At 56.6% G+C, this 25,536-nt stretch overlaps 4 protein-coding genes across 8 annotated transcripts in view; 3 read left to right on the top strand and 1 right to left on the bottom strand.

The window, feature by feature from the left end:
- Nucleotides 1-5,984, top strand: part of ece2b (endothelin converting enzyme 2b) — a 6,296-nt gene extending 312 nt beyond the window's left edge. The window contains exons 1-19 of one of the 2 annotated variants that reach the window (XM_061280547.1): nucleotides 1-9; nucleotides 941-1,024; nucleotides 1,105-1,240; nucleotides 1,409-1,624; nucleotides 1,691-1,815; nucleotides 1,886-2,032; nucleotides 2,101-2,166; nucleotides 2,234-2,422; nucleotides 2,800-2,942; nucleotides 3,009-3,123; nucleotides 3,246-3,356; nucleotides 3,801-3,899; nucleotides 3,985-4,062; nucleotides 4,239-4,342; nucleotides 4,541-4,651; nucleotides 4,730-4,797; nucleotides 4,869-5,059; nucleotides 5,530-5,625; nucleotides 5,695-5,984. The exon at nucleotides 1-9 is cut by the window's left edge and continues 309 nt beyond it. In XM_061280547.1, the coding sequence (XP_061136531.1) occupies nucleotides 1-9; nucleotides 941-1,024; nucleotides 1,105-1,240; nucleotides 1,409-1,624; nucleotides 1,691-1,815; nucleotides 1,886-2,032; nucleotides 2,101-2,166; nucleotides 2,234-2,422; nucleotides 2,800-2,942; nucleotides 3,009-3,123; nucleotides 3,246-3,356; nucleotides 3,801-3,899; nucleotides 3,985-4,062; nucleotides 4,239-4,342; nucleotides 4,541-4,651; nucleotides 4,730-4,797; nucleotides 4,869-5,059; nucleotides 5,530-5,625; nucleotides 5,695-5,871 (2,265 nt within the window). In that variant the 3' untranslated portion in view covers nucleotides 5,872-5,984. Of the gene's footprint in view, nucleotides 10-940; nucleotides 1,025-1,104; nucleotides 1,241-1,408; nucleotides 1,625-1,690; nucleotides 1,816-1,885; nucleotides 2,033-2,100; nucleotides 2,167-2,233; nucleotides 2,423-2,799; nucleotides 2,943-3,008; nucleotides 3,124-3,245; nucleotides 3,357-3,800; nucleotides 3,900-3,984; nucleotides 4,063-4,238; nucleotides 4,343-4,540; nucleotides 4,652-4,729; nucleotides 4,798-4,868; nucleotides 5,060-5,246; nucleotides 5,510-5,529; nucleotides 5,626-5,694 lie in introns of those variants that run through there. The other variant, XM_061280549.1, reaches the window with a different exon arrangement.
- Nucleotides 5,985-7,163: 1,179 nt separating this feature from the next.
- On the top strand, nucleotides 7,164-11,642 carry eif4h (eukaryotic translation initiation factor 4h). 2 transcript variants are annotated; one of them, XM_061280552.1, is made up of 8 exons: nucleotides 7,164-7,314; nucleotides 8,622-8,806; nucleotides 8,912-8,976; nucleotides 9,084-9,183; nucleotides 9,243-9,311; nucleotides 9,705-9,854; nucleotides 10,021-10,136; nucleotides 11,153-11,642. In XM_061280552.1, the coding sequence occupies exons 1-8, from the start codon at nucleotides 7,253-7,255 to the stop codon at nucleotides 11,156-11,158; spliced, it is 753 nt and encodes a 250-aa protein (XP_061136536.1). In that variant the 5' UTR covers nucleotides 7,164-7,252; the 3' UTR covers nucleotides 11,159-11,642. The 2 variants fall into 2 exon arrangements, with proteins under 2 accessions (XP_061136536.1, XP_061136537.1); XM_061280553.1 differs by lacking the exon at nucleotides 9,243-9,311.
- Nucleotides 11,643-12,037: 395 nt separating this feature from the next.
- Nucleotides 12,038-15,244, top strand: rffl (ring finger and FYVE-like domain containing E3 ubiquitin protein ligase). 2 transcript variants are annotated; one of them, XM_061280550.1, is made up of 6 exons: nucleotides 12,038-12,198; nucleotides 13,116-13,300; nucleotides 13,462-13,659; nucleotides 13,836-14,081; nucleotides 14,240-14,505; nucleotides 14,781-15,244. In XM_061280550.1, exons 2-6 carry the CDS (start codon nucleotides 13,118-13,120, stop codon nucleotides 15,178-15,180), a joined length of 1,293 nt encoding a protein of 430 aa, XP_061136534.1. In that variant the 5' UTR covers nucleotides 12,038-12,198; nucleotides 13,116-13,117; the 3' UTR covers nucleotides 15,181-15,244. The 2 variants fall into 2 exon arrangements, with proteins under 2 accessions (XP_061136534.1, XP_061136535.1); XM_061280551.1 differs by having other exon boundaries at nucleotides 14,286-14,505; nucleotides 14,781-15,107.
- A 440-nt stretch (nucleotides 15,245-15,684) lies between these two features.
- LOC133156141 (diacylglycerol kinase delta-like) lies at nucleotides 15,685-25,194 on the bottom strand. Of its 2 annotated transcripts, XM_061281933.1 has the most exons (30): nucleotides 24,910-25,194; nucleotides 23,605-23,715; nucleotides 23,426-23,506; nucleotides 23,240-23,344; nucleotides 22,815-22,947; nucleotides 22,487-22,593; nucleotides 22,289-22,414; nucleotides 22,124-22,226; nucleotides 21,594-21,756; nucleotides 21,416-21,524; nucleotides 21,211-21,350; nucleotides 21,056-21,137; nucleotides 20,890-20,984; nucleotides 20,712-20,811; nucleotides 20,390-20,648; nucleotides 19,912-20,061; nucleotides 19,594-19,752; nucleotides 19,421-19,520; nucleotides 18,881-18,991; nucleotides 18,706-18,802; nucleotides 18,508-18,615; nucleotides 18,292-18,405; nucleotides 18,033-18,167; nucleotides 17,805-17,968; nucleotides 17,613-17,724; nucleotides 16,825-16,917; nucleotides 16,640-16,753; nucleotides 16,462-16,570; nucleotides 16,274-16,404; nucleotides 15,685-16,197 (listed from the first exon to the last, which is right to left on the bottom strand). In XM_061281933.1, the coding sequence occupies exons 1-30, from the start codon at nucleotides 25,042-25,044 to the stop codon at nucleotides 16,108-16,110; spliced, it is 3,636 nt and encodes a 1,211-aa protein (XP_061137917.1). In that variant the 5' UTR covers nucleotides 25,045-25,194; the 3' UTR covers nucleotides 15,685-16,107. The 2 variants fall into 2 exon arrangements, with proteins under 2 accessions (XP_061137917.1, XP_061137918.1); XM_061281934.1 differs by lacking the exons at nucleotides 23,605-23,715; nucleotides 24,910-25,194 and having other exon boundaries at nucleotides 22,487-22,657; nucleotides 23,426-23,462.
- Between the last annotated feature and the right edge of the window lie 342 nt (nucleotides 25,195-25,536).

The following is a 25,536-nucleotide window of genomic DNA, read 5'->3' as shown; positions in this document are numbered from 1 at the left end:
CGCAACACTGTGAGTATACGCGTGCCCGCGCGCAGACACGTCCGCTCGCTGGTAGACAAGCTGTCAATCATCACGCCAACGCGTGACGTCATGCAAGGCGCCTGCGAAACAAGTGCAGAAAGGCTTCGAGATGTGACGTCACCGAGCCCTCACCATAGCAACGAGCACTCCGGGCTCGACTTGCGAGGTCTGGGATGACGTCATGCCACCAACAGGGTTTTTTTTCCCCACCATGCCACCAACAGTTGACTTTGCCAGGCGTGCTGGCAGGCTAACGTGTGGGGTTTTGGGGTTTGACTTGGGGTCCACACCAAGGTTCTGAACTGCTTGAGGACAGGAAATAAATGTGTGTATGGAGGAGGGGGCACGCCCTGCGGCTGTCAATCATCTTAATTTAACTGCCAGTTTATTAGCTTACTGTGAGAGAGAGAGTGATGGGAGGGCCACACCCCGAAGCTGTCAGTCATCTTAGTTTAGCTGACAGTTTATTAGCATTATTTGTTTAGTCTGGCGTGTGTTTGATTAGTGAGATGTGTGTGTTTGGGATCAGGCCTTTGAGTTTCCTGTCTGCAGCTCTCCAGCTTCCTGTCTTAAGATGCCCACCCAACTTCCCTGAAAACAAAACAAGAGAGCAGCGCTGACATTGTCATCATCAGCAGCAGCAGCAGAGGCAGCAGCAGCCGCTATATATTTGCATAGCATCACGTGCACATTCATCTATTGTGCGCATTTGAGGATTTGTTTGTATTGCTGTTCTTCAAGTGTTCAGGCGGCATCATCAAAACAATTTTGAATCGCACGCCACCTGGTACGACGTGACGCGTCCCAACGAAAAAGACACCCGAGTAGCTTTGAAATGGTGTTCCCGTGGCCAAAACGAGCAACCGGCCGCCGTGCGTACAGCGACCTTCAATCTTTCTTTTGTCTTTCTGCGGCGCAGATGTCCAGCTACAAGCGAGCCACGCTGGAAGAGGACGAAGCGTCGGACGCGGCGGCCGAGGTCTCCTCTCCCGACAGACTGGAGGTAGCTCGGTAGCTCAGCGAACGCCACGGCGCCGCGCAGCTACCTGGCTGATGCCTTTTTTGCGTGTCCCCCTCCCTCAGGTGGGCTTCACCAAAACCAGCACAGAGCTCCTGGGCACAAGAACTAGGATGGAGCTTCTGCTGGGCAGCATGCTTCTTCTCAGTCTGCTGGCTCTCGCGGCTTGCTTGCTGGTCCTCGGACTGGCCTTCGGGTCAGGTGAGTGACCCGGCAAGTGGAGCGACCCATTTAATTGCATACCAATGAACCCTTAAGACAGCCTGCATTTTGTCCTTCTCGGTCGGGGGGATAAAGCGCATACTTAAACCGGGTAGGAAGGTCGGGCCGTTCTTTTTCACGACGTGGACCTTCCCTCTGATCATCCAGTTGGCGTCAGCGACCTGTGTCTGACGGAGGCGTGCGTGAAGGTGGCCGGCCAGATGGCGGAGGCCATGGACCGCGGCGCCGACCCCTGCCACGACTTCTACCGGTTTGCCTGCGGCGGCTGGATGCGCAAGAATCCGCTTCCAGACGGCCGTTCGCGCTGGTCAACCTTCAACAGCATCTGGGAGCAGAACCAGGCCCTCCTCAAACACCTGCTGGGTGAGCAAGCAAAACGCAAGGCTTCCCGGCTAGAAATGTCTTCTTGACGGCTGCTTTGGCTCTCAGAGAACGGCACCTTCAACGGCAGCAGCGAGGCCGAGAAGAAGACGCAGTCCTACTACCTGTCTTGCCTCAACACGCAGAAGATCCAGGAGTTGGGCGCCCAGCCGCTCGTCGACCTCATCGCCAGGGTAGGTGCGACCGCCAGCGCGTGCACGGCCGCAGCGCGTGAACGGCCGCATTCAACCGACGTGCGCGCAGGTGGGGGGCTGGAAACTGACGGGCGTGTGGGACAAGGACAACTTCATGGAAGTGCTGAAGGTGGTGTCGGGGCCGTACCGGGCGCAGCCCTTCTTCAGCGTGGCCGTCAGCACCGACCCCAAGAACTCCAACAGTAACGTCATCCTGGTAAGAAAGAGCTGCCGTCGTGGACCACGAGAAGCCGTGTCACACCGGCTTTGGTTCCTCACCCGCAGGTGGACCAATCGGGGCTCTTCCTGCCGTCCCGGGACTACTATCTCAACAAGACGGCCAACGGCAAGGTGAGCCAGGTGGGGCCCAGACTTTTGGCCGCTGTAGTGAGCGCCCGCCCGCCGTGGCTGTTGGCAGGTGCTGCAGGCGTACTTGGAGTACATGGTGGAGTTGGGCACCCTGCTTGGGGGCTCGCCGGCGTCGGCGCTGGAGCAGATGCGGCAGATTGTGGATTTGGAGACGCAGCTGGCCAACATCACCGTGCCGCAGGACCAGCGGCGAGACGAGGAGAAGATCTACCACAAGGTCACCATCGCCGAGCTTCAGGTGAGGAGGCCGAGCGGAAAAGAGGAAATGCCCTCAAAGCGAGCCGGAGGAGCCCGTTTGGACTTTTGCACCACGGGCTCGGCCATGGGCTCGGCCACGAGTTGGGGAGCAAACTCAGATGAGATGGGCCTTCTCTGAGCAGTCAAGCTTTGCTTTGGAGCCGTCGGGGGCCTCGTTCCTTTTGTTTGCGGCTCAGACGGACGGTGTCGCCGCGGCAACCGTTGTTAGGCGCAGTTGCTAACAGCCCTCTTCCAGAGCCGGGGGGGGTGGGGACGGTGAGAATGTGATGACACCGATGTGAGAGAGCAAGCCCAAGGGTGAGCGAGGATGGTCCAAATCACGTGTGCGTGTGTGCGTGTGTGCGTGCGTGCGCGCAGACACTGGCTCCGGCCGTGGACTGGCTGGACTTGCTGTCGTCGTGTTTGTCGCCACTGGAACTCAACGACAGCGAGCCCGTGGTGGTCTATGCGCGAGAATACCTGCAACAAGTCTCACAGCTCATCAACAGGACGGAGCGCAGGTGAGGCGCTGCCATGGTCGACCACTGACCTCGAGCACGTTAACGCTCCACTTTGTCTGTGTGTAGTTTGTTGAACAACTACATGATGTGGACGTTGGTTCAGAAGAGCGTGTCCAGTCTGGATCAACGTTTTGAGAACGCTCAGGATAAACTACTGGAAAGTCTCTACGGCACCAAGAAGGTACTCTGTCTGCCGCACGCGCGCACACACGCGCTAACTAGCTAGCTGAGCAGAGCTCAGGTGTACTTTTGAAGCAGGCTTACTAGCACTTTGAGGATGACTGGTTGGTTTGTGCCACGCAGTCGTGCACGCCGCGCTGGCAGACGTGCATCGGGAACACGGACGACACGCTGGGCTTCGCGCTGGGGGCCCTCTTTGTCAAGGCCACTTTCGACAAGCACAGCAAAGACATTGTGAGTCCCGCTGCTTTAGCTCTTGTCAGACAAACAAAGTCACTCGTGATCTGAATTCCGGGCGTTTTGCGCAGCGTGGAAGCCAATTGACCAGAGTGGGCTCAGAACATCTCAACCGGAAAAACCCATTTTCAATTCCGTCCTTGGACAGGATGTACAAAGTTGCATTCCAAAACCTTGTCAGAACATGGGTGGCTTTTTGTTTGGTGTTTCTCCGTAACTGCTTGACAAGGAGTGCAAGGAGGTCCTGATCTTGGCCTTGGCCTTGGCCTTGGCCTTGGCCTTGGCCTTGGCCAAGGCCCTGCCCTGCCCTGCCCTGCCCTGCCCTGCCCTGCCCTGCCCTGCCCTGCCCTGCCCTGCCCTGCCCTGCCTTGCCCTGCCCTTCCCCACTCCACCTGCTCCGCCCCGCCTTGCATTTTTAACTGCGCCTTGTGCTTTTGGCAGGCCGAGGAGATGATTGACGAGATTCGAGCCGCGTTCAAACGAGCTTTGGACCGCCTCAGCTGGATGGACGCCCACACCAAGCAAGCCGCTAAAGAGAAGGTCGCACGCACGCACGCAGGCATGCGCGCACACACGCACTGACAGAGCCAGCGCGGTGATGCGCATCATGTCGACGTGTCATTAGGCAGATTCTATCTACGACATGATCGGCTTCCCCGAATTCATCATGGACGCCAAGGAACTGGACGAGGTTTACGACGGGGTGAGTTTGTCTTTCACGTGGGGCATTGCACGGAGTGGACTGGAGAAGAAAGAAAAAGAGCAGCGGGAATTGTGCCCCGCAGTGGCACTTTAACTTGGCAGCCATTCTATGCCCTGCCCTGCCCTGTTCAGGTTGAAAATGGCTATCAACCAGTTCTTTGTGTGTCTGTGTTGCAGTACGACGTGTCCGAAGAAAGTTTCTTCCAGAACATGTTGAACTTCTACAACTTCTCTTCAAGAGTCATGGCTGACCAACTGAGAAAAACTCCCAACAAAGACCAGTCAGACGATACCTCATTGCACCTCACCGCAGCGCACCGCACCTCACCTCACCGCACTGCACCGCACCGCACCTCACCTCACCGCACCTCACCGCACCACACCCGGCCAGAGCCAAGTCTCATCTCGCCTTCATAAATTAGCCAACTGCACATCCGCGGTAACGTGGCCTCGCGCCGCTGGTGGGTGTGTCTTTGCAGGTGGAGCATGACTCCGCCCACGGTCAACGCCTACTACATGCCCACCAAGAACGGAATCGTCTTTCCCGCCGGAATCCTCCAAGCTCCTTTCTACGCCCGTGACCATCCCAAGTCAGTGCCGCTCCGTGCGCGCCTTTGTCCCGCGGCGCAAATGCAACTTTTGCTAGTCCTGGTGTCTTTGTACCAAAGGGCGCTGAACTTTGGCCGCATCGGGGTGGTGATGGGTCACGAGCTGACGCACGCCTTCGACGACCAAGGTGAGCGGCGGCGGCGACACCACGGGTGCCGAACGACGTGGCTGACCCGGGCCGACCGCGCCTGTGCGCAGGGCGCGAGTACGACAAGGAGGGCAACCTCAAGCCGTGGTGGCAAAACTCGTCGGTGGACGCTTTCCGCCAGAGGACAGAGTGCATGGTGGAGCAGTACAACCGATACGCCGTCAACTCGGAGCGCGTCAACGGCAAGCAGACGCTCGGAGAAAACATCGCAGACAACGGAGGCCTCAAGGCCGCATACGACGTGAGTTCCCACGCACGCGCATCCAGTCTTCACACACTGCTTTTCGGTGGCGGAGCAGAGCCCGCCTAGGTGGGTCGGCAGAGCCCGCCTACGTGGGTCGGCAGAGCCCGCCTACGTGTCCAATTTAGACTATTTCCAAACTTTCCCATTTTAACTTCTCTTTTAAAAACCTATTTTATTTTCTCAGCCAGGGATCGGAAACAAAAGCACAAAGCTCCGTCGCTGGGACGGTACGGGACGGGACGGCACGGCACGGCGTGATTTGTTTCCTTTGCCTTTTGGCCATCCTCTGAATTGAATTGAAGAGGAGAGCGAGCTTCTCCTGTCGTTTGGGCTCTTTCAAATGCCGGTGCATTCCTCTTGCTGCGTGAAAATGGGCCATTCCCGTCGGACGCAGAAAAGTGGGCCCGGAGAGCCTTAACCCTAGGCCCCCCCCTGCCAACGCCGTTGTCGCTGCTGTCTGTGTTCAGGCCTATCAGATGTGGGTGAGCAAGAACGGTGAGGAGAAGAGACTACCCGCGCTCAACCTGACCAACGAGCAGCTCTTCTTCGTGGGTTTTGCGCAGGTGGGAAATGAAAAGAGACGAGCTAGCGGCGGGAAGCAGCGGGCCTTTCACGCAGACTCGCCTTTGCAGGTGTGGTGCTCCGTCCGGACGCCCGAGAGCGCTCACGAGGGCTTGGTGACCGATCCGCACAGTCCGCCTCGCTACCGCGTCATCGGCACGCTCAGCAACTCGGCCGACTTTGTCCGCCATTTCCGGTGCCCTGCGGGAACCCCCATGAACAGCGGCGGGCGCTGCGAGGTCTGGTAGATGGCTCGAACGCCGCCGCCACCTCCTCTAACTTATTGGCTTGGAATCAAGACGGACGCGGCCGACTCGGCCGAGTTGGACTGACAAATAAAAGATTGTGCTTTGGATTGGAATTGGCGTGGTGGTGGTGGTGCTGCTGCTGCTGCTGCTGATGATAATATTCACCGCACACATTACTGTCACTTTTCTCCGAATGAGAGGCCATAGAGCTGCTCCATCCATCACTCCAAACATTACAGTCAGGTGAAGCCACCTTTCCGTTCATAGATGTGCCATTTTGTTCCTCTAGCGCGCTGTCGTCGACTTTGCTAAGGGACTGATCAGAGGCGTAGCCAGGAATTCTTCCAGTAGGGGCGCGCGTTCACAGGAAAAAAAATCGAACATCACCCACGCCGTTCGCTGATCGCTAAAACAACATCCGGGTCCGGGAGGCAAACGGTGAATGGATAACATCGGGCACATAGAATAGCGCATGCACATTCGCGCAAGACCGAAAGGAAAAAAACGGCATGAAAATGAAGATTCGAAAAAGCTCGATTCGAAGCTCAGAGTCCTGACCGGGGCACCTGCTCCGGCTCGCCCCGGCTTGGCTACGCCTCTGGGACTGATAGAAAGACGAGGAGAGCAAACATTTCCGACATAACTGTGAGGTAATGCCTTCCACAAACTTGTCTCGAGGTTTGCTTTGGTCTCTTTACAATAAATCGCTACTGGACTGCTCTGTTGAGATTGGGTCAATGCCCTGAGAATTAGTATATGACCTGGATGGATGGGAAAAGGTACACAAAGTGGCAATTGGCAACTTTTCTGCATGCACAATGATTTGCAACATCTACTTATCTTCTCCTCCATTTTTCTGCCAGTTTTTTCAACAAACGTGTCGTACTTGGGTGTTTTTCTTTCTTTCAATTTCCATAGCAACAGCACAAACCAGTACAAAACACAAGTATGATCTTTCACAACAGTACAGTAATTGCACAACAAAGTAACAGTATTAATATTTATTGCAGATAGAGAACAAAAGACACAAAGCAAACAGCAAACATTAAACATCTGATGGAAATGGTTTTATGGTGCCTTTTTTTAGATTTATGATGTTTATTTGTCCAACATAAGAATGACTTCATAGCAATGTAAAATAACTTTTTCTTTCTTGATCCCCCTTCAGAGAATGATGCAAACGAGAATATTTGTCTTCCGTGGGATCCCTCTCGATTTGTGAACATTTTAGCAGACAAAAGGAAGTTAGTTTTCAATCCAATGTTGCTGTCGCGGTCAGGCGGGCCGCGGGCAGCTAAAGGCTTTCCTGAAGTGACGTCAAGGGCCTCCTTGTGGCCCCGCCTCCGCCCAACTCCCCCTCCCCACGCACGCAGCAGCAGTAATGGCGGACTACGACTTCGATGATCGGGACCGGGCCTACAGCAGCTTCGGGGGCAACAGAGGGTGAGTCGGCGAGAGTCTCGCCGCCTGCGTCCCACCGGGTGTTTCCGACGCCGCTTCCCGTCCCGAGTCTTGTCCTGTTTAGGCCCTCTCGGCCAGGTGCCAGGGAAACACCGCGCTCGCTCGCTCGCTCGCCTGGGTTGCTTGCTTGCTTGCTTGCTTGCTTACTGTCTGACTGACTGGACAGACGAGCTAACGTGCTAACGAGCTGACATGTTGACGAACGGGCAAGCCGCAAACAAACCAGGCGTCTGGCGCCCAGCGGCCGGCCGACATTTGCGACGAAGCGGCGGCGGCCCGCGTGGCCTGTGCGCAATGTGGCGGAGGCTGCTCGCTTCCCCGCGCCTACCTCGAACCACGCACGCACGCATGCACGCACGCCACAGCAGTTGCACGTCGATGCGTTTCTCCAAATGATATGAATTATTGTGAGCATGTAATGAGACATTGGAGCCGTTCGAGTTTTCCATTGCCTGCTAGGCTGCTGCCCTCATTTGCAATTGTAGTCACCAAGCTTGTCCCTCGACGTACGTATTTCCAATCAATTTTCCCCACGGAAATAATTCATTTAGACAGAGGTGTCCAAACTGCGGCCCACCATCCAATTTTCAGTGGCTGGCCGCATGACAAATGACGAGTCCAAAACAAAAGAAAATGTTGAGGTGGGCACAGTGAAAAGGAGGATGTGAAACAAATCTAGGTCCCCTCTACGCTTCATAAATTGGTTCACATACTGCACAGCTTTTCTAGATATGTAAACCGTAGTACCATTTCTCAAAAATACTGATAGCTACAAATAATTCAACTTTAGGAGGGACTGTAAGTGTCTCATTTATGAAGATATCAGGATTTTCACAAATGGTCCTCTAGTTGGCGCTTGTTTTGGTTGTGTTTGTGGCAATGGGATTTGGCGGCCCTGAATGGGATAGTCGCAGCAGCTCCTTTCGATCCAAAATAGCAAGTTTGAGCCCATTTTTTTCTCACCTTAGTTTGTCCAGCTAAGACCGTTGAGAATGCACGCACGCGTGCAGTGCTGACTTAAAGGAGGAGACCAATTGTTGATGATTTTCTAGAGGTTTTTCTTCGCGTCTCACGAGCAACAGGCTGGCCCAAAACAAGAAAGTTACTCCTCAGATGAAGTCAATCAACAAGAAAGTTACTCCTCAGATGAAGTCAATCATTCTGCTTTTCCTGACAAAAGCCAAATTGAGACGTGAACCACTGGTTTCCGCTGCGGCTGGGTTTTCACGCACAGCACCCGTTGTGGCCTGGGCGAGCATGTTCTTAGTGTGCTTTCCCGCCCCCTTCAGGTCCCGCAGCGGCGGCCCCCCCGGAGGTCGGCGTATGAAGGAGCTTCCCTCAGAGCCGCCCTACACCGCCTACGTGGGCAACCTGCCGCCAAACACGGTCCAGGGAGACCTGGACAACATGTTCAAGGACCTCAGCATACGCAGCGTCCGACTGGTGCGCGACAAAGAGACTGACAAGTTCAAAGGTGGCCCTTTCCTCGCAAAAAAAACCTCCATATCCTGCGTCCAGTCGGCAGTGCCGCGCAAGTTGCCGAGCCCAACTTGAGCCTTTGCACTTGTTCTCCGTTCAGGTTTCTGTTATGTGGAGTTTGACGATCTGGAGTCTCTGAAGGAGGCCTTGGCGTACGACGGCGCCGTGAGTCCACCGTCCGCCCTCCCTCCCTCCCTAACCCCCTCCTCCCTTCCTCCGTGTTCTTCGCCGCCGCTGTGTAATCACCGTCTTTGCCACCTTCCGCCTCGCAGGCTTTAGAAGCCGGCTCGCTTCGAGTGGACATCGCAGAGGGACGAAGACAAGGGCGAGGGGGCGGCAGCGGCTTTGGCTTCCCCAAAGACGACTCTCGAGGTACGCTCGCCGTGTGCGCTCATGCCACGTCGGCTCGTAAACGGCCGTGTCGTCCGCAGGCCAAGGAGGTAACAGAGGAGGCGGTCCCCGGGGAGGACGTGACGACTTCATGGATCAGCCCGGTGGAGGTGCGACCGATCAGATGGCAGGACAAAGAAAGTCACGCGGCCGCGCGGTCCTCGTCTGCATATTCATGCTACGCGATTGGTGGAGCAGAGCAGCCGTCCCGCCCCGCGCCGCGCCGCCCGTCATTGGCAGAGAGTTGCGTATTGCAGGGAGTGGAGCTAGAGCGCCATCCTGTGGACAAACTGCTCAAGGACCAACAGCATTTACGCTGAATCTCCGCCCTTTATCGTGCCCGTCGTGGTGGTTTAGGAAAGGGTTTCGTTTGCAAAAGAATGGCTGGCCGCCCTCCCTGCGCTCTGGGAAAATCTCGTCGTACGGGTGTGGCGAAGGAGTCGCTCGTTTTCCCGTGGGCCTGGTCGCAATGCTCAGTGGCGTGCCCTCCGTCTGCCTTTCAGGTTTCAGAGACGACGACTACTCGGGAGGGCGGTCTCGAGGAGGCGGACGTGGCGGCGACAGGCGGGGAGGAGGCGGTGGCGCCATGGGCCGCTTCAGAGACGGGGGGCCGCCTCGCGGAGGAATGACGGACTTCAGGGAACCGTCTGACGGTGCGTGGGATCCGCTGACGGACGGCCACGTCAACTTTTTCGTCCGTGATTAGGACTCAAAGTTGAACGACGGCTCTAAATGATCAACCCCTTCCAAAAGGATGTGAATGGGGCTGATTTCTCACCTGACCCAGATTAATTTGTTGTTCTTATTGTCCCCCCTCAGAGGAGCGCGCCCAGAGGCCGCGCCTCCAGCTGAAGCCTCGGACGGTGTCGGAGCCCCTCAACCAGGTGGCCAACCCCAACTCCGCCATCTTTGGGGGCGCCAAACCGCGAGAGGAGGTGATTTCCCGGGAAAAAAATCAAGACTGAAGGGGTTGGGGTATGCTGGGTGGGCTGCGTGGGGGCCGTCTGGCTCTCGCAGCTTCTGGCTGGTTCTGGGCGCCAACTCAAACTCAGCTTTGCGGACGCCACCCCCTCTCTCGCGCTCTCTTCCGCTTTAACTTTTCCATCATCGCACACCATTGTGAGCCACAATAGCAATCATATTAATCCGACGGCGCGGTTTCTCTCCACATTGCGTCCGTCTGAATGAGCCGTCGCTAGGATGTAAATATTGCACTATATGGCTTTGTTTTCACCAGAACGCTTGAGGAACGGTTGCCGCGACGGCTCGTCGCCACATTCGGAAGCGTCCCGCTTGAATTGTTGCATAAGTAGCAAAAACAAAAGGCTGTCCCCACCCGTTTGGACATTGGAATGGCCCATTTGGATGCGTTTGTGCTGCTGACATTCTACGAAGCCTTTTTACAGGTTGAGGCCAGTGCCAGTGGCGTTTACTCCGGCCATTACCCGGAAGACAAATCCGTGGCTAAGAAATTCCCAGTGTTGTCAGACATGCACGTATTGGCTCATGCAAATGCCTCCAGCGTCTGCCCAAGCTCATTTGGATTGGCGTCGGCCCACGCTGGCGACGCCGCACGTTGTCAAATCGCCACTAATAAAGACAATTAAAAGGCCAGCTCGCTCAAGTTTTAGGAAGAAGCGTTTGGCATTGGCACACACTCGAGACCCGCCCCCTCGCTTCGGTTTACTGTGATACAGCCGCGCGCCCGCTCTCTCCCTGCCAACATCTGGTTTCCCTCCCGGCGACCGTCACGCCGCCTCCACTGCAATCGGCCGTTTTGTTTTCTCGGCAGTTAACGTGAAACGATTGATTGAAATGTTCGACAAACGTCACACTGTGTCGGGAAATGCATTTTGGGTAAACGTGATGTCATTGGGCGGTTCCAACGTTTGCCCTGCGTGTCGTTCGGGTCGTGTCGGTTGTTGATCTGCTCGTGTGTCTTCTATTGCAGCAGTGACGCGTTTGCGGCGGCCGAGCGAGCGGACGCCGGAAGAGCAGAAAAGAAAAGCAGAAAGAAAAAAGATTTCATTGTGTCAGTGTGTGGACCACCAGAAGAAAGGGCAAAGTCCAAATCGTTGCCCAAAAGCAAGCAGCACATTACACCTTCTTGTTTTACTTCCATTCCCCGCAAGTTGTCGCTTTCTGCTCCTGGTCCACCACCACCCCCCCCCCCTCCCGGTCCACACCCGCTACGGCCCCCCAACCCCCCTCCCGGTCCTGTCCGATCTAGGCTCGGTTTCTGCGCGTGGTCCAGACCTGACTCTGAATGGGTTCCCGCATCTTTTCTTTTGTGGACCGGGTTGTTCAGGTTCTTGTCTCGTGTGTTCTGGATGTGGCAGACACTCTCTTACTGTACAAAAGAAATAAAACGGCTGTTTTAAATGTTTTTTTTTTTCTTGGTGACAATGACGGCAATAAACAGAATCATCAAACAATGTAAATTGGGCCTCAGAACAATTTCCTTTTGTCTGACTCGAGTGCTGGCGAGCCCTGCTCCGAGAGGATCAGGGAGTCGCGTCTTGACCCGCTTGTGCCCAAAGGTAAGCTCTTGCGCCCCTGAAATGATGACGGACGGGAGAGCAACAGAGGCTAATTTGTCAAAATGTGAACTGTACTGTGCACACTTGATCGTGAGTAACCTTAAACGCTATCAACCAAAGTATAGTATCAAGCATTTGCTTTCGGATGTATTTTCATTTTTGCTGGGAATGGTTTTCTGCTTCTGTCGGTATGACAATAACATTGCTTGAAAACTTTCGCACGAACGCTTGTTTGTTCTCCTCGAAGAACTTGATTTGTAAGCTATAATAAAGTGCGCTTGTATTCAAAGGAGGTCGTGTGGATGTGACGTCATCGGCCTATCTGTGTTTCGTGCCGTATCACCTGCACGCGACCCAATGACGCGGAGCGAGCACCTGATGACGTCCCCGGCCACCTTGTTCCTGTTTGGCTCGAGGTGCTAGCCGTCGTCGCTAGCAGTCACCAAAGTGGCGACAGGTGAGAACACTTCCCTGGCTTCCCTCCTTCTTTCTGCCTCTTCTTCTTCTTGTCCCTTTGAATGTTGCCGTTCAACTTTTGCTACTTTTGGCCGTTTTGGAGACCAACCCGCCCGCCCGTCGCTAGCTCTCTTAGCTTAGCACACCCGCCGCACGACAAACTCTTCCAAAGTTCGAGCACAATGTCGAAAGACAAGAAGAAAGTTTTCCTGTTCAAATGGCCTTGACGTCGCCAGTGGAAAGTTGGAAAGTTGCCTCGTGTTGCCAAAGTGGCGAAAGTCCGGAAGCGCACTAGCCAGCCCAAACGTCGACAGCAAGTCACCTTCCTCATACGTCAAGCCGTCAAAGTTTGCGTTTGTCTTTAGTTGAACGCAAACGTCGATGAGGAGTGCAAGCAAGTCCACCCCCCCCCCCAACTTCCTTACTTGTGCCACCTGTGTGAGTGAGTGAGTGAGTGAGTGAGTGAGTGAGTGAGTGAGTGCGTGCGTGCGTGAGTGAGTGAGTGCGTGAGTTCCAGCTGACACTGACTTGCCCAACTTTGCTTGGAAAAAACAACAACAATAAAGTGTAGTCACAAAGATGGTCCATGGACCATGGTCTTGTAGAAAGCCGCAAGAACAATAAATTAGGTGAAGTTTCTCTTGACGTCAGCATGCATGTCCGTGTTGTTTTCATGAGTGGATGCTGACTGATGATCTCGACTATTTGCCACAAAGCTGTGCTTTATGCCCGTCCCCAAATACAAATCAGTAAGCGGTATCCCCTCTGATGGCCCTGCCTTCCTGCCAGCTCGCCTGCCCTCCCGCCTGCCTGCGGTCCCCGGCGGTTGCTCTGCGTTCATTTACGCAGGCAACCAACGTTGGCCTTGTTGCCTGCCAGAACTGTGGACCTCACGTTGTCTTTACCGTTTGTTGCCAGAAATGTGGGCATCGTGTTGTCATTGGCCGTGCTCGGACTCGGCGGATAGCGAGGCCGGCGGAGCCGACCCGCACCCTCGCTCCTACACCAATTCTGCCTTCAGCGGCCAGCCGCCCCCGCCCCGTGAACAGCAACAACACGTCTGTAAAGCTTGCGGGCGCCGCCTGGACACGCCCACCACCAAGGTAACTGAAGCGACGCGAATAACGCCGCAGAGTCCGCTCGGGTAGGCCGCGTCAACTGGCCGATCTCCGTAGCTCCGAAACGTCGAGAAGGAGCGCGCCATCGCCAGCTGAGCGGGCAAGCATTGGTCCTTCGCTAACGGCGCATGCGCTCCGTCCACCAGCACGTGTGCGCCGACTGCAAAGAGAACTACTGCGGCCGCTGCTCCGCCCAGTCGGAGCCCCGCCCTCGCCTGTGTCACACCTGCCGGCGTTTCTACGGCAACCTGCTGCAACGCGCCGAGCTGATGAAGCTCAAAGTCAAAGAGCTGCGAGACTACCTGCACCTGCACCACGTGGCCACGCACCTCTGTCGGGAGAAGGTAGCGTCCCCAAGCACAGCGGCAGGCGCCGCGTTTCTTTTTCAACTTTGTAAGACGGCGGCGGCAGTCAATGGCCAATGAAGACCTCCCTCCCGTGTGCTCGTGGCTCTCAGTACAGGTGTTTGTGTGCAAAGTGGAAAGTGGCGCTTGTGGCCAATGGGGGCGCTCTTGTGCAGGAGGAGCTGGTGGAACTGATCCTGAGTCAGCAGTCCTTGCCCTCCGAAAGCCCCGAGCGTGATCCAGCCGTGGCCTCTCCATCGCCAGACACCCAACGGAGCCCCGGGCTCGACCTCCCCGACCGGACCCCGGCGGACCGGGCCCCGGCGGACCGGGCCCCGGCGGACCGGACCCCGGCGGACGGGACTCCTGCGAGCGCCTCCGAAGATGCCGATTCCTTGGAGCGGGACGGGGACCAGGATCAGGTTGGACATCATGCAACGCTAACTTATTACTTTGAAGCACTTTTGAGATTAATGCCAACACGAGGTCTGCCGACTTTCTTTTGGATTTGAGCAGCGTTTTTGAGATTTGGTCTGATCCTTGATGGCAACATGGTTTTCATTTTGATGTTGTTTTTGAGGGTCTCTCGCTGGCTGGCTGGCTCGCTGGCTGGCTCTCTCCTTCAGGAATGGGACTTCGAGGACCCCGAGGACGTCCAGGACGCGGCCGGCCGCCGGGCGTCGCTCTCGGACTTGGCGAGCGAAGACCAGGTGGAATCTCTGAGTGTGCGGCAGCTGAAGGAAATTCTGGCCAGGAACTTTGTCAACTTCAAAGGCTGCTGCGAGAAGTGGGAGCTGATGGAGAGAGTGGCCAGACTCTACCGGGACCATCACGCCAACAGCGACGGTGAGCCAGCCCTTTCTTCGCTGCCGCCGCCGCGTCCGTGCGCTTTGGAGGCGTCACTTTGGTATCATTGATTGGTCATCATTCTTCATATTTTTTACTGAGGAAGAAACTTGTGCTATCTGCAGCATTGGTTCTTCTGAGAATGTCTTCCTCATGCAAATGATCCTTAACTCAATGGAAAACCCAAGCGAATTACTCTGAACAGACGGAACGGCTTCTGTGAAATCCATCCAATGATTCGGATGCCGGTCACTCGTTTGGCTCCATACTTTCAGAGGGCGGCGGTCCCACGGGGTCCGACCAGAACCTGTGTCGCATCTGCATGGACGCGGCCATCGACTGCGTCCTGCTGGAGTGCGGCCACATGATCACGTGCAGCAAGTGCGGCAAGCGGATGAGCGAGTGTCCCATCTGCCGCCAGTTTGTCATCAGAGCCGTCCACGTCTTCAGATCCTGACGCAGGTACCGCACGAGCGCGGGTCAGGCGCTCTTACTTCCAAGGAGCCGTCGAGCTCGCCGACCGATCGCTGGGCTTTACGTGTCGTGGGGGCAAAATGCAGAGCTGACCTTGACGCACGCGCTGGACAATGTGGCGGCACTCTCTTTAGTGTGATTGGGAGGATCAAATCTTGGTGTGTTTTCCTTTTTTTTTTTTCTACCCGGCTTCACGTGTAAAAAGACATTTCTTCTGCAAATCAAAAATTTGACATTAAAAACCTTTGTCTCGTGGGGACACAAATGGTTTTTCACTTTTGGCCAATGCTCCCAAGGTACAATTTTCCAAGAGCTACGTGGGTAGAGGCTGAGTCCATCCCTCCCTCCCTCCCTCCCTCCCTCCCTCCCTCCCTCCCTCCCTCCCTTCTCGAATGAAATCTGCATTGCATTCACGTTAAGGAGCGTCAATGTCATGTTAGAAGAAGCCAACTTGTTGTGTTGCAAAACAGCCTGTGAAAACCTGTTCTCAGGATTCTTGTTCAAGTACTTTTGGGGCTTGAACGACATTTGTCTGCCAAAATGAATCTACGGATAGCATTCAGAAGACATTATGAAGCTAATCGAAATGACAAGTTTTGATTCAGCTTTTATGCCCAATACTCCTCCCTTCCTCCGCAATGTAGTAAGCACATTTGCTGTCTTGTTTCACAAAAGAAAGATATTTGATGAGAAATGATAGACAACTGTGTGAAATGATGTTTAATAACACAAGCACCAACTTTTTTTCCCCCCTTTGAATGTTTTTACAAAATGTTTTTTTATCTTCTCTGCAACTTGCACCAATTTTGCCTTAAAAAAAGAAAACAAAGCAAAGCTAAAATATAAATAATGACAAGAGTGTGGGAATGGAAATAAAAGTTTATGCTAATTAGTCACATCTAAAGGCACACGCGCCAACATCAGGTCGATGGGCGTTGAAGGCACTCCAGCCCAAGGCTCATTTGCGGGTCGCCTGGGGCGGCGCTACGGGGCTCAGGCCTCGCCGGGGCTCAGGCCTCGCCGGGGCTCAGGCCTCGCCGGGGCTCAGGCCTCGCCGGGGCTCAGGCCTCGCCTGGGCTCAGGCCTCGCCGGGGCTCAGGCCTCGCCGGGGCTCAGGCCTCGCCGGGCTCAGGCCTCGCTGGCGCTGCTGTTACGGCTCAGCTCTCGGATGCCCTGGAGGATTCTCTTCACGTGGCCCACCTTGCTCACGCCCAGGTCCTGCCGGCACGTCAACACGTGGTTGCAACTGGCGACGGCGTAAACGCTCCCTCCCGCTTTGGCCGGCGCTACCTACCTTGAGGTCTCGCCGCTCCAGGTGCAGGAGCTCGCCACCTTGCACGTCATGTCGCCCGAAGATGTCCTTGTACTCCGGCAGGCACAGGAAGTCCAGCCAGGCCCCGACCTCCTCCGTGCCCCACTGGTGAACTGACGGAAACGGCTCAGAAGACCAGAGAAAAGCTCGGGGCTTAGGGGGGGGCTTACCTGGCAGAGTGAGAGAACTGCATGTCTCTTTGACTTTGTTGTTTTTGTCCTTCTTAAACTTGGGGACCAGGCGAAATTTGGCGCCACGACTGGGCTTAGCCAGGGGATCCTGGACGCACAAGCGCAGCGTGACGCTTCGGTCACCAGCGTATGCTCAGCTGGGGGACTCGGTGAGTACCTGTCGCTCCGGCGGGTCGAGGTTTAGCCAGGGAACGGCCGCCAGGCCGCCCAGACGCTGACGCACACGACTCAGCGCGCTGTTCAACAGCTCCTGTTGGGCCACGTCCAACGCCTGCCGCACATACATAACCGTGCACTCTTTGTGTATCTGGTGACGCTTGGTTAGGGGAGCGTTTGTGTTACCATGGAGATCTGTCCCGCCAGGAGCAGCTCTGTTTCGCTGAGTAATGCTTTCACGTCCTTCACCATGGCCAGGACGGCGCTGCAGCTCGCCGCCTAAAGGCAAGGCCAGAGACACGTTGTCTTGGCAGATGTGCAATCTGCCCACGGCGTCCGCAGTCAATCCATTTCTGCGGTCCTCCGTCAAAGCAGATCGGTTATGTCCGATTGACATGGAAGGAATTCTTCCCACCAAGGCGGCGATTTCAAGCCGGCTCCTCCTTGCTGCTGCGCTTATTGGTGCGCTGCAGCCACCCCCATTCTTTCCTTCCTGTCATTGATCAATCCATGCGCGACCGGTGCCTTGGTAGCGCCTTAGGCCCAGCGATGTACCCGATCGGGCCAATTTGCCAAGGAAGACATCAAATTCCAATTTTTACAACCCAAAGTCAACAAGTACGTACGATTGTTTGTTCAAACCAGGCTGTTTGCAAACATCTGCGCTTGCCCCTTTTTGGGGGACGGATACTACGGACCAAACCAGGACAGCAATCATCAATTTTGTGTGTCTCAAGTCCTTTGCTGGATCTCAGTAAAAGGACAGAAATAGACATTTTTTCAAATGCAGCTCATCAACAATGTGCGAAAATCAACAGATTTGATCAAAATCAACCTGGCTCTTATTGGCTAAACCCCTTTTTGTAACGTCCAGCTCCCCAACATCCAGAGTTTCATTTCGCGCTAAAAACTGTTGTTGCAGCTTGCTCGAGATAATAGTGAGCAAAGCGGCACAAGTTCGTTTGCACCCTTACCCTGAGGGCGCCGGTCTGCGTGTAGACGCGGTCCATGGACTTGGAGCTGGCGTTGACGGCGTGCGCCAGTTCCTGTTCCAGACTGCGGTGACTCTGTGCTAGCTGACAGATGCTGACACAGAAGATTCCAGTAAGCGCGCCCGCCATCATGTGTGTGACGGAACCAGCCGAAAGGGAAGCGACGGTGGCCACCTGCCGATGAGGACTCCGACCTCCTGCGCCAAGTCTCGTAGGAGCGCCGCCTCTTCCTCGGTGAGGATCTCGGGGTGGTTGCCGAGTGGCGTCGGAGCGGCCGGGTCCCGAGGGAATTCGCATTTTTGCTTGTCCTGCCACGACTTTAAGGTGCTCTCAAAAGCCTGCCGCAGAAAAGGGTCAGAGCGTGGGAAGCCGACCCCCACCGGCCGGCCAGGCGGGACTCACGCGGTCCCTGGTCAGCGTCTGGCTCCGGTTCTTGTGGAGAATCTTGATGTAGCCCGGAGGCTGGATCCAGGCCTCGCCGTCCACCTGCACCGGAACCCCCTCGTCCCCCAGGATGGCGATCTTCACTGTGCGACACTGACACGTGGGCAAAGCCAGACATGGGTTCTTTATAGGACGGCGTGAAGGGACGCTCCAAAGCAGCAAAGGGGGGGGGCCCTTGCGAGCGTGGCCTATGCGTGAGGAGCAGGCACGCGCTTACCTGTGCGATGCGGTGGTGTTGCAGGTTGATGACCCTAGACACGGCCATCTGCATACTGCCAAACACAGCCACCACCTCCAGAATTTTGTCATCGAAAGACGGAGCGGTGAAGGTCTGTCAACGCACGCACGCACGCACACGCGCACACACAAACACACACACACACACGAGGTAAGGGCCCGCCGGCAAAGAGGAGTGATAGGTTTGCCTTCTCACGTCGTCTTCTTTGGTTCCTCCCCAAAAGTTGGTCCCTCCGGCATAGCTGGGGATGTTCAAGACGGCGATGCCCTGCAGGCTGGGAAGGGGGATGGCCCGCCCGTCGCACTGCGCATGTACACGCCGTCAGGAGGGAGGGCGAGCGATCGGTTGCCGGCTCAGCGGGTCGGGCGTGCACGCAAAGCCTCGGGGTCTCACCTCCAGCAGAACTCTCTGCTCCAGGTTCTTGTAGGTTCTGTGCAGCAGCTCTTTGGTTCCCAGTACGCCGTACCACATCATGTTCTTGGTGCGGCTCCTGCACACGCACGCGTCAGAGGCATGGCCCACCGCCTGGCGGCCGCTGCCGGCCGGCCGCCAGGCCTTCCTTTCTCACCTGCACTTCTCGGGGTGTTCGTCTCTCTTGTTGTTGAAGTCCAGAGAAATTTTGGCATCCAGACCGATGCCAAAGTAGTTGTTCATCACGCACTTCTCGGTGTAGCGGTCCCTGCAGAAACAGCGGCGGCGCCTTGAGATACGAGGCCCGTTCATTCGGGCCATTGGTCACTAGAGGCCAAGTACCAAGTAGACCTGGCGTCAGATTTCACAGCACGTCTTAGGGCGCCGGCTAACAACCATGTCAAGAATCCATTCATTGGTCCATCTTTTTTCCTCCTGTTACTATGACCACGTGACACTTTGCCATCCCAAATCAGGGGCCAAGCGTCAACTTTCGTCTGGCAACGTGACGAGGTGGGGTCGAGCGAGCGAGCGAGCGAGCAAGCGGCCGCCCTTTGTCTGCTTTTTGGTCAGCATTGCAACGTTGCTCTTTTGAATGAGCCTCGACTGCCGCCAAACCACGTACGACCGTGTCGATTGACAAAATGTTTTGAAGAGAGGGACGATGACGTGGCTACGGCGTGGAAATGCGTCTTACACGTTGTCGGGGTCGCAGGACGCAAGCGACTCGGCGTTGAGCAGCAGTCGACTGATGAGGGAACCGTCAGACAGGGAGGAAGAAGCGCCTGCCTGCAGACCTGCGCGCGCGCACAGCCAAGAATGAAGAAAAGCAAGGAGAACGGGCACGCGAGGGGATGACCAGCATCTCACCGGGATAGAAGATCTTGGTGTTGAGCATGGGCACGTTGTCTCTACTTGGCGCGTGGGGAGGAAGTGACGTGGAGCCGCCCAGCGATAGGCTGCCTTTTCTCGTCAGCCGCTCCAACGGCGGCGTCTTGCTGGCTGCGCGCACAGCCACTAGATTGGTCACTTGATTGTCAAGTGACGAGGTAGTGAAAGAAAAGTAACTGCTCGCAGGAGCGTCTCTATTATGCAGCCAAATGCGGCGAGCACGCTTTGCGAGGGTTGCTATGCGGAGGAGCGGCAGACAGGCATATCCCAAGACGTCGGGCAAGGCGGCAAACGCACCCGCCCGCCGTTTGGCGTCATCCTCCGCCCCCTTGTTGTCGTCGTCCTCTCGGTCTACCCTGTCCTCTCGGTCCTTGGCCGGGCCGCCGTCCACCTGCGCCGCGGGTGCCGAGAAGATGGACGCCGTCTGCGCGTTCTGCTCGTCCACAGCTGGAAAAATGCAAAAAGGTTTTGTGTGCAGATGAAGAAGAAGGAAGCCAACTCAAGCCAAGTTAAAAGTTAAAGTCCCAATGATCTTCACACACACATCTGGGTGTGGTGAAATTTGTCCTCTGCATTGAACCCATCCCCATGTGATTTTGATCCATCCCCTGGGGGAGAGGGGCGCGCTGGGTGCCGCGCTCGGGAATCAGTTGGTGTTCTAACCCCCCAATTCCAAGCCTTAATGCTGAGTGCCAAGCAGGGAGGAAATGGGTCCCATTTTTATAGTCTTTGGTATGACCCGGCCGGGGTTGTGTCCGGGTGGTGCCGAGCTGACCTTTCTCGGCGTGCTCGATGATCTGCCGGATGACCTTCTTCAGGCTGTTGGCCCGAAGCATCAGCTGCTCACGAGGCTTAAAGGCGGGGCAGGGGGCGGAGTCAGGGGAGGGGCCAGGAGGCGCGCAGAGGAAGGGCAACACCAAAGCCAAGGGGCCCCCATCTTCCGGAGGAAGAGGAGAGGCGGCCCGACGGGACGCCTCGGACTCCTGGGTCAGAGTCCGCAGGAGGAGGTCCAACTTCTCCTTCAGGAGCCCGCACTGCAAAGGCACAGCAACGAGTCGAGTCGAGGCCGTCCCGCGGGAAACGGCCGACAGCTCTACCTTCTTGGCCATGACGTCAGACTCCTGTGAGAGCTCTGTGTTCTTCTCGTAGGCCTTGCCCACACGCGCCACAAAGTCCTTCACCGTCTCGCACAGAACCCTGCGCGTGCGCATGTCAAGAGCGAGCGAGCGAGCGAGGCCAAAGCCCAAAGCATGCAGCAAGTCGGCGGCAGCCTACTTGGCAGAGGAAATGACAACCGAGTGCTGGTCCGACGTCAGAATCTTGGAGAGGTGAACGGCTACGGAGTCCTCGTAAGTCAGAATCTGCTGCACCTGGACTCACCCAAAGTCTTCTGTCACATCGCTAGCAAAAAGTGCCGCGCGCGTGCGGCGCGTCACGTCACCTCCAAGTCGTCAGCGCAGTCCTCAGCCTCAGAAGTAGAGCCTTGCCGTGGGAACTTGCTCTCGTACACCATGACGCTCCACCTGCGAGCGCAATCGGGCGAGCAAAGTCAGACGAGATCCGGTCCTCCGCTCCACGCCGCGCTGCCTTCATCACCTGTCCAGCATCTTGGTGCTGGCCCTCTCCAGTTTTTCCAGGATTTGAGGCAGTTGAGCGTCGTCGTCGCAGGCGGAGCCCCAGCCCAGAACGCGGGCCAGGTCGTTGCCGGTTCCCAGGGGCAGAACCCCCAGCTGGCACTAGGGCACGGCGGCGGCGGCATGAGGACACGAGCGGCGAGGACGCGCCCGTGCGACGGACTCACCTGTTTGTGCAACGTGAGCGCGTCGATCTCGGACAGAACCCAACCCACGCTGCCGTCGCCTCCGCACACCAGGATCCTGAAGGTGTCGAACTTCTGGAAGAGACGCAGCCTGGCCGGAAGCGGCGGGGCGTTAGCCAGGCACCGGCGAGGCCCAGCTCGGCCCGGGTCGGCGCCTCACCCCAAGTGAGGTCCACCGTTCATCAGATCGAAAACCTGCGCGGGGTTGAGCAGCTGCTTGAAGCGTCGCAGGAACTTGACGCCCTGGTTGTCTCCGCTCTTGGAGTTAACAAAGACCAGGAGCGGACTGGTGCAGGTCGGAGGACACGATGCTTTCCAGAAGCCTGCGGCCGAGCGGGACAACAGCACACGGTGAAGATGCGCCTGGCTGGCCGGCGACGGCACGCTCGCCGAAGAGCGGGGGCCACCCGCTAAAGTTCGATGCCTGAGCCAGTCATCGCTCAAAACCCGGATCAACTTGATTTTTGCACCCAGAGGCGTCTTTCGTTTGATCACGCCGCGGGAAAAGAAATAACGCCCATCTTTCTATTGGCCAAGCATGAGCCTTTTGGCTTCACGACATCATTTCTTGTCGAGACATCGGGCTACCTAAGAAAACCAAACGACGACGGCTTCTTGGGAGTGCTTTGCGTGTGGAAAAAAAAGGAGTCGACCTTTGCCATGCGACGCAGAGCGAGCGGTCCCTCTCACCGTCAGAGTCGATGCTGTTGAGCGCCGTGGGGGGGATGACAGACACTTTGCACTGGCCCAGCGGACACTTGATGGACAGATGCTCCCGGCAGCCCGAGTGCACCTGCGCAAGAGCCAGCCCGTTAGCAGCGGGCCCACGTCGGCGGCGGCGGCCGCTCGCCTTACCATAGCCTTGCACCAAAGACATCGCCAGTCTTGCAGGCGGAGGACGCTGCCGCAGGTCTTGTCGCAGGCGCTGCACTTGGCTGACACGGGCAGGTTCCCCTCCAGCCACTGGTGGGGCATCCACACCTGGCCCGCCCACACGGTCACGCGGGACGGTTTGGATGGGCGGCGTGGCGGCGGCGGCGGCGGAAGCCTTACCCCGTCCTCGTCCTCCAAGATGTCCCTCCCGATGGATGCCAGCGTTGTCCACTTGCAGTTGTTAGTGGCTCGGACCGCGCAACGCTTATGAGCCTTAAATCTACAGACTGCAGTCGCAGGCACGCACGCGGTCAGCAGGAAGAAGACAACAGCGTGACACAGGTCGGCTCGCTAAATGTTGGGACACGCGAGTGAGGGGCGCACATATGCGAAGAGCGGCGGCGGCGGCGGCCCCGCTTGGACGGACGGATGTGAGCTGCTAGCTTCCGTCCCTAATCTTAGAGAGAAGAAAAGGACAACGGTGTCCTCGTCCTGAGATTTCGGCTACCTTCACAGGAGAGTCCGTGCGAGGTGACTCCCGACAAAGCTTCTCGGCACACGTTGCAGTAGGTGGGCCGGGCGTGCGAGCAGGCGTACCAGTTGTGCATTCCGCTGAAGTGCTCCATGCTGTACTGGGTGGACTGAAACACACGCGCATGGCAAATGCATGGGACGGATTGGGCTGCTCACCTCTGACAGCGGGGAGAGGGCGGACGGCACATTTTCTAGCAACTTAGCAAAATGGAAAGAATGGCAGAAAGGCAGAGTCTTTCCCCATGATTGATTGTGAGGGATCCGATCAGAACTCGGGCACAGAGCTCGGTCAGGACGCACGCTAATACTAACAAGCGGATGGATGACGAGCACTCGCGCGCGGTCAGTCAAGCAATTGTTCTTTGGCAAGGGAGACAGAGGGAGGCGTGCTGAGCTGACCTCATAGTTTTGCCGGTTCTGGACGCTGCGCAAAGCCGAGATCCACTCCTCCATCTCCTTCCGGTTGTCTGCACACAGGATCAAACGCCGGCAGGGGGTGATCACCTGCACGCACGAGCAGTGAGATCAGCGGATGCCAGCCTGCGGCCTAGCTCGTTCAAAGGCCACGTTTGCCGCAGGACTCGCCGTGAAGCTGTTGTTGACGTTCTTGATGCTGGATTCGGCCACGCTGGCGTCCGTCAAGTCCACTTCGTCAAAGATGATGGACTGCGAAAGGCCGGACGGCGTACGTGACGTGACGTGACGGAGGGAGGGAGGACCCGACGGCAAATGCTCGGGAGGCCAGCCGACTTGCTCTCGCTCACCTTGGCGTTCTGGGCGTAGTAAAGCGTTCTTCCCCTCAGTTTGAAATATCTTCTCTTCCAACGCTGGAAGGAACTGGTCTGCTTCATCAAGTCTCCTTCCTTCAACAACGTCTGAGGGGCAGCACAGCGAGTGGGTCACAAGTTCACGCCTCGCCGATGAAGTCCCATAACTGCTATCGTACCGGCCCGTCCGGCTAGAGCTAATTAAGAGCGGCTTTTTTCCAGTCCGGTATTGGTCTGAAGCAAAAGTGCACTTTGCCACCAATAGCGGTGGGTGGCTCAAGCAGTAGAGCAGAAGGGCGGCGGTTCGAAGCCCGTTCCGTCAAATGTCCTCGGGCGAGACGTTTCACACACACCTTGCCTCCGGATGGTCATTGTAAATAACAAGGTGTTTGCCGTTGACTCCAAGAGGTATTTTGCTTCTCCCCATCAGCAACAGATGGAAATGGACTACAGTGCGGTCGGTCTGTCCAAGTTTTCTCGGGTTACTTTGTGTGTTAAATGTTGACCACTCGACATCTATTGCAGCAAGGCCGAGCGATGTCATTAATATCTGTGATGTGCGGGCAAGTTTTATTAGTACTATTTTGCGTCGGCGCGGCGCGGCGCGGCGGGTCCACTCTTCCCTGATTGGCTCATTTCGTAATGTGTTTGCTCAGGTTCTCCCCGCCCGGCCGAACCCGACAGCCTCGGAAATGCGCTTGACGTGACGAGTCACTCAGCAAAGTCAAACGTTGCTACAGCGTGGGGAGTCGGGACTTCCAGACGCTAGCGGAGCAGGAAAGGACGAGGCTGTGCTTCGGGCCTCCGGCTGGCCGCTACGACTCATTTCTCCGGCATTTTCTTGCATTTGCTGCCCGCCACCCACCAACACAACTGGAGCGCCAGTCGAGTCTCTTAATTGCTAAACTCTGCACTTGCATGGGATTGACTAGCCTGGCGGCTGCTAACTCATTTCAAGTGTTATCGCGAGTTTGCACGCTTTTGTCGGAGCCCAAAGGTGGATATATAAGGGGGTTAAAACAGCGCTGCATGGGATCCCCCTTCGCGACACCGGTGGCCGGAACGAGCAGAATCAGAGCCGAGCGGACTTTCTACACGAGTGATGGGATGGGACGGGTCGGGCCGGGATGGGATGGGACGGGACGGAGGAGTTTGCTGCGTTCGGAAACAGCCACGTAACGTCAAGGAGCAACGCGCGCTAAGCTGCCCACCATTTGAAGCGTGAATGCTCCTAGGCGAAGCGCTCGCACACGTTGACGCGTTTCGGCACGGGGCTTCGGTTTGTACTCGAGCGGCGCTCACCTTGCTGCGGATCTGACCGGAAGTGGACACTTTCCGGATGAGCTTTTGCGGGGTGCCCGGTTCTTGCTCCGGTTCGCTATCCGACGACTCGTCCGGGTAACGAGCGCCGAAAATGTCCGTAGCTGCCACCGCCATCCTGGGCCTCCTCCCTCTGCGTGAACCTCGTCTCCCCCGTCCGGAGTTCGCCGCCCGCCTGGCTGCAGCAGACCACCCTAGCCGGGGGAAGGAGGAGAGAGGAAGCGCCCCCCGGCGGCCGAAAAGTGTCCTTGCGCCACGCCGAAGGCAGGCTAACCGAGTGAGCGAGCGAGCGAGCCACTCACTGAGCGAGCGAGCCACTCACTCACTCACTCACTCACTCACTCACTCACTCACTCACTCACTCACTCACTCACTCACTCACTCACTCAACCCATCCCTCCCTTCCTCCCTCCGTCCCTCCCTCCCTCCCTGGATGCGAGTGGGATCGGGCACAGTATGCAGATGTCTGTCGGTACGGCACGGTGCACATCGGCTGTATCTTGAAGTCGTCATTGCATCATCCTATAGCATTGTTGATGCGTTTCTCTAGGTTTGGGAGTCCTGATGAGGAACGGCTCAAACGCGTTGGCAGTTGGTGTGCAACATGAA

Source organism: Syngnathus typhle, linkage group LG6 (genome assembly GCF_033458585.1).
Source record: "Syngnathus typhle isolate RoL2023-S1 ecotype Sweden linkage group LG6, RoL_Styp_1.0, whole genome shotgun sequence".
Lineage (NCBI taxonomy): Eukaryota > Metazoa > Chordata > Actinopteri > Syngnathiformes > Syngnathidae > Syngnathus > Syngnathus typhle.
Note: the sequence above shows the minus strand (reverse complement) of the source record. Positions and strands in the feature narration are given on the sequence as shown.

What these genes read in the sequence shown, in the direction of transcription:
- LOC133156141 (XM_061281933.1), bottom strand. Translation starts at nt 25,044, where the DNA reads ATGGCGGTGGCAGCTACGGACATTTTCGGCGCTCGTTACCCGGACGAG. An exon ending in TCCTGCGACCCCGACAACGT is followed by an intron (nt 18,992 to 19,420) that starts GTAAGACGCATT and finishes CTGTTTCTGCAG; the next exon opens with GGACCGCTACACCGAGAAGT. An exon ending in TGGAGCGGCGAGACCTCAAG is followed by an intron (nt 16,198 to 16,273) that starts GTAGGTAGCGCC and finishes ACGTGCCGGCAG; the next exon opens with GACCTGGGCGTGAGCAAGGT.
- eif4h (XM_061280552.1), top strand. Translation starts at nt 7,253, where the DNA reads ATGGCGGACTACGACTTCGATGATCGGGACCGGGCCTACAGCAGCTTC. An exon ending in CCCCAAAGACGACTCTCGAG is followed by an intron (nt 9,184 to 9,242) that starts GTACGCTCGCCG and finishes TGTCGTCCGCAG; the next exon opens with GCCAAGGAGGTAACAGAGGA. An exon ending in CATGGATCAGCCCGGTGGAG is followed by an intron (nt 9,312 to 9,704) that starts GTGCGACCGATC and finishes TCTGCCTTTCAG; the next exon opens with GTTTCAGAGACGACGACTAC.
- rffl (XM_061280550.1), top strand. Translation starts at nt 13,118, where the DNA reads ATGTGGGCATCGTGTTGTCATTGGCCGTGCTCGGACTCGGCGGATAGC. An exon ending in CGCACCTCTGTCGGGAGAAG is followed by an intron (nt 13,660 to 13,835) that starts GTAGCGTCCCCA and finishes GCTCTTGTGCAG; the next exon opens with GAGGAGCTGGTGGAACTGAT. An exon ending in GGGACGGGGACCAGGATCAG is followed by an intron (nt 14,082 to 14,239) that starts GTTGGACATCAT and finishes GTTGTTTTTGAG; the next exon opens with GGTCTCTCGCTGGCTGGCTG.